This window comes from Austrofundulus limnaeus, unplaced genomic scaffold (assembly GCF_001266775.1).
Source record: "Austrofundulus limnaeus strain Quisiro unplaced genomic scaffold, Austrofundulus_limnaeus-1.0 Scaffold3, whole genome shotgun sequence".
Lineage (NCBI taxonomy): Eukaryota > Metazoa > Chordata > Actinopteri > Cyprinodontiformes > Rivulidae > Austrofundulus > Austrofundulus limnaeus.
The window spans coordinates 8735691-8739209 of record NW_013952405.1 but is presented as its reverse complement, the minus strand read 5'-3'; the positions used below and the strand labels follow the sequence as shown (position 1 = coordinate 8739209).

Here is a 3519-nt window from a genome sequence, read left to right as displayed (position 1 = left end):
CACACACACACACACACACACACACACACACACACACACACACACACACACACACACAGCAGCTCACATCTCCCAGAGTTAAAGCTATTTGAAGAAGCTGTGGGCAGGATAAGTGAACTGACAGCTGGATTACGAAGCTGCTTAGTTTAAAAAAAGGATGGAGGTAATTCTTTGTGGGGCCAGGCATGATGTCAAACATCAAAGCCTGTTAGGCCGGTTCRCACACGCTGCCTGCCGCAGATGCTGCAGATTTGCAAAGCAAAAAGGTACAATTTGCTGCTCGTCATCACACTGYAAGGAAATCCTTCTCACCCCTTTTGTTTCTACCTGGTGAGGAGGTGGGGGAGGATACTGTTTGTACAAATCCTCCAACAACTCCTCCATGTCAAACAAGTTCAGATGATGGTCCTCCYCATCATCCACCCTTATCCGAGGGGTCTCCAGCTCAGGCGTTGGCATCATGTRGTTGTCTCTGTCCGGGGTTCTACAMGGTGTTCCTAAAACAGGATAAGGGAAGGTAAGCCTTCCATTGCTGGAGCTCTGTTGGAGCAGGACCGGGAGCTTGCTTCCCTTGATGTTTTGGACCGGCCGGTAGACGGAACAGCTTTGCAGCAAACAGAAGGTCAGAGACAAGTTGGGTCCGGGTGAGACCTGCGGTGTCCCCRTGGGTTCTTCGGAGAAACAGTCAGATATGTGGTCCTCTGTTTCTCTGAGGGAGCTCAGAGTCTCGGTTCCGTGTTGAGCGTATTCTTCAGCGGTCTCTAGAGAAGCAACAGACGGACTGGAGCTKGCTCGACCAGCCAGGGTGCGATCGCTGTCCGACGTCCCGGAGACCTCCTGGGATCCAGGGACGAGCGTTCGAGAAGACGGGTTTTCCTCTGAATCGTCAGCGTGTTTGCTCTCTCCTCCTCCGGTCACACTTCCCCCCGTAATGCTGGCAGAGTATCTGGTTGATGGCCCACAAGAGGTACTCCGAGCCAGCTTCCGGGGCACCTTGCAGACCGCTTCATAGTCAGAATCGGCCACACGCCAGTAGGAACATCCCCGGCACCTCCTGGGAGTGCTCGGCGTGCAGCGGTGAGAGCTCGCACCCGCAGCCTCCGAGTCAGGACCGGCAGAACTCTGAGGGCGGTGGTGATGGTGGCACTCCACGCCGTCATCGGCCCAGGACTCGTACAAAGAGTAGACCAAATCCTCCTGGAGCAGGGCACAGTACTTGGCATGGGCTAGACCTGAAATATCCACCATCCCATCTCCCGATCCTTCGCCGGTTAACGTTAAAGCCCCCTCATCAGAGTTTGTTTTGCGGTACAGCCCACTGATGCACTGCCTGAGTCGGTGTTTCTCGTGCAGGAGCCGCTGTAACCTCTCGATGGACAGGGCCTCCACTCGGGCGATGACTGTGTCGAAGCGGTACATGCGGTCCAGCATGAAGGTGCACTTGGAGCAGGCGAACTCTCCCTTGCCGTCTCGAGTTAGCTCTCGACCCAGGGCGTGAGACAGCAGCACCTGTAGGTTGAGTTTGGCAGCGGGGTGGAAGATCCACCGCCTTTGGTTCCCACAGAGCTCCCGTCCACAGATGCGACAAGCCTCCTTCATCTTCAGATCCAGCATCCTACAGACCTTTAACTGCTGGATTGTGTAGTTAGGCAGGAGAATGGATCCTGGTTTAAATAGAAAACAATCTTTCCAAACATGGAAGAAAGTCCAAATGGATTCAGGTAGAAAAAATATATATAGTTGTGGAGTATGGCAGGGCAGAAAAGCTTGAGGTAAAAACAGACACTGAGAATGTCACATTATGAGTTAAGGTTCACCACTTCGGCTGGACGTGCAGGTGCATCAGGAATATGGCGCAGAGGGCTTGTCTCTTTAATCAGATGCAGTCTCTGTCTCTTTAATATCCCATCTCTGTTAATGAACCGCTGTGTGCCGTATCCCCCAACACCAACGCACGCGCCTGCCCGGGTACCGCCACATTAACAGGCTGCCAGTGACACGCGAGCCGCCCCGCCACAGGTTCATCCCCGTCCGGGCAGCCGTGACGATCCTCCGGCCTCCGCACGGGCGTTCAGCCGGAGCGGGGACAAACCTCCGACTCCCTCGAGAGTGTCCGCCTCCGAACCCGACTCGGTTCGTTCATTTCAGAGCCGCTAACGACGGAAACCTGGAGAGAGACGCGCAGGAAAGATTCGATGATGTCGGAAATCCTGCGGGGGAAGAGGCTGCCGGGGAGACAGGACCGCAGCGGCGGAGCGAACCATTCCGAGGAAACAGGCGGGGGTGTGGTGAGACTGAGCGTTCGAACTGGGGAGTTCACGGTTAAATAACTACGGATGTTCCGACTCAAAACGAAAGTGACTGGCTATAAAACACGAAAAAAAATACAATTTTGACAAATAAATAGTTTTTATTTTGTGTTTATTCGTGACAAGACGGAATCTCGACCCCCCCGCCCGGGAGTCTGTTTCTTCCTCCCGCCCGGTTCACTCAGCTTTTTTTTTGTGCCTGAATGCACAGGTGCTCAGATTAGAAACATATTTAAAATTAAATAACTTGGTTGATTAATTTACAAATGATGCTCAAATGTTTGATGAGCATTTTGATAAACCATTTTATTCAATTTTATAGCAAAATGCCGAATAGTTTCGGTTACAGTAATACCTTTATTGTGATGTCAAATGACTAAATGTGTTAAAAATGTAAATGTTCTGATTTATCTTATTGCCACACAAACAAAAATTCTAATTACCTCAGAATTATATTTTATTATTATTTATTTGTTGTCAATTATCATGAGGCTAATTTAAAAGAAAAAAATGACTGTAAAAATCAAGCAAAGAGACTTTTCTGCTGCATTTCACTGTGCAAGTTTACCTCTACAGTGACTCTTTTCTCCCCTTAGAAAACCGCAGACAGATGGTCGTGCTGTGACTTTCAGAACATCATCAATTCACCTTCTCAGCAGAGATTTTCTGCACCAGACCCCTAAGCACCTCCTGACTACTGTGTGAGGCAGATGTGTGCTCTAAGCTGTTTGTTTTATTATTTGAAATTTAATTATCTTTAAATCAGACGCCTCTGCTGCTGACAGCCATGTGTGAAAATGTACATTTATTAAGGCCTCTAAACGAGACACGTTGAAGCTTCTCGTTGGGTCAATTAAACAGTGCAAACTATGAATTAAAACACAACATGAACTACATCAAAGACATATTTATTAATTATTCATTTGAATACCTCTCCTCCTCCAGCAGTCATATATTGACTAAATGTCTGTGGTGTCTGGGGAGTCAATTAAGAGCTCGTATGGCTGGTGTCGGTCTAAAACAACAACACAATTTGATATGAGTCTCGGGGTCTCGGAGCACTCAGAGGTCGACGCGACCTATCGACGGCCCAGCTGAAACCAGAGCTGCTGAAAGGCCCTGCAGGGAAATGTCTGCTGCACTCACGCACATATGAGAGGGAACACTTTTTAGAAATGTGATAATATACCCCCCCCCCCCCCCCCCCCCC

At 49.5% G+C, this 3519-nt stretch overlaps 2 protein-coding genes across 2 annotated transcripts in view; both read right to left on the bottom strand.

Moving 5' to 3' along the window:
* pde4dip (phosphodiesterase 4D interacting protein) overlaps nucleotides 1-3519 on the bottom strand; it is a gene marked incomplete at its 5' end in the record, with an annotated part of 46796 nt that overhangs the window by 22327 nt on the left and 20950 nt on the right.
* LOC106526762 (uncharacterized) lies at nucleotides 1069-2482 on the bottom strand (the record flags this gene model as incomplete). The annotated part of the gene is given in 1 exon segment (XM_014021443.1): nucleotides 1069-2482. A coding segment is annotated over 1 exon segment (546 nt), but the record flags the coding sequence as incomplete, so codon positions are not given.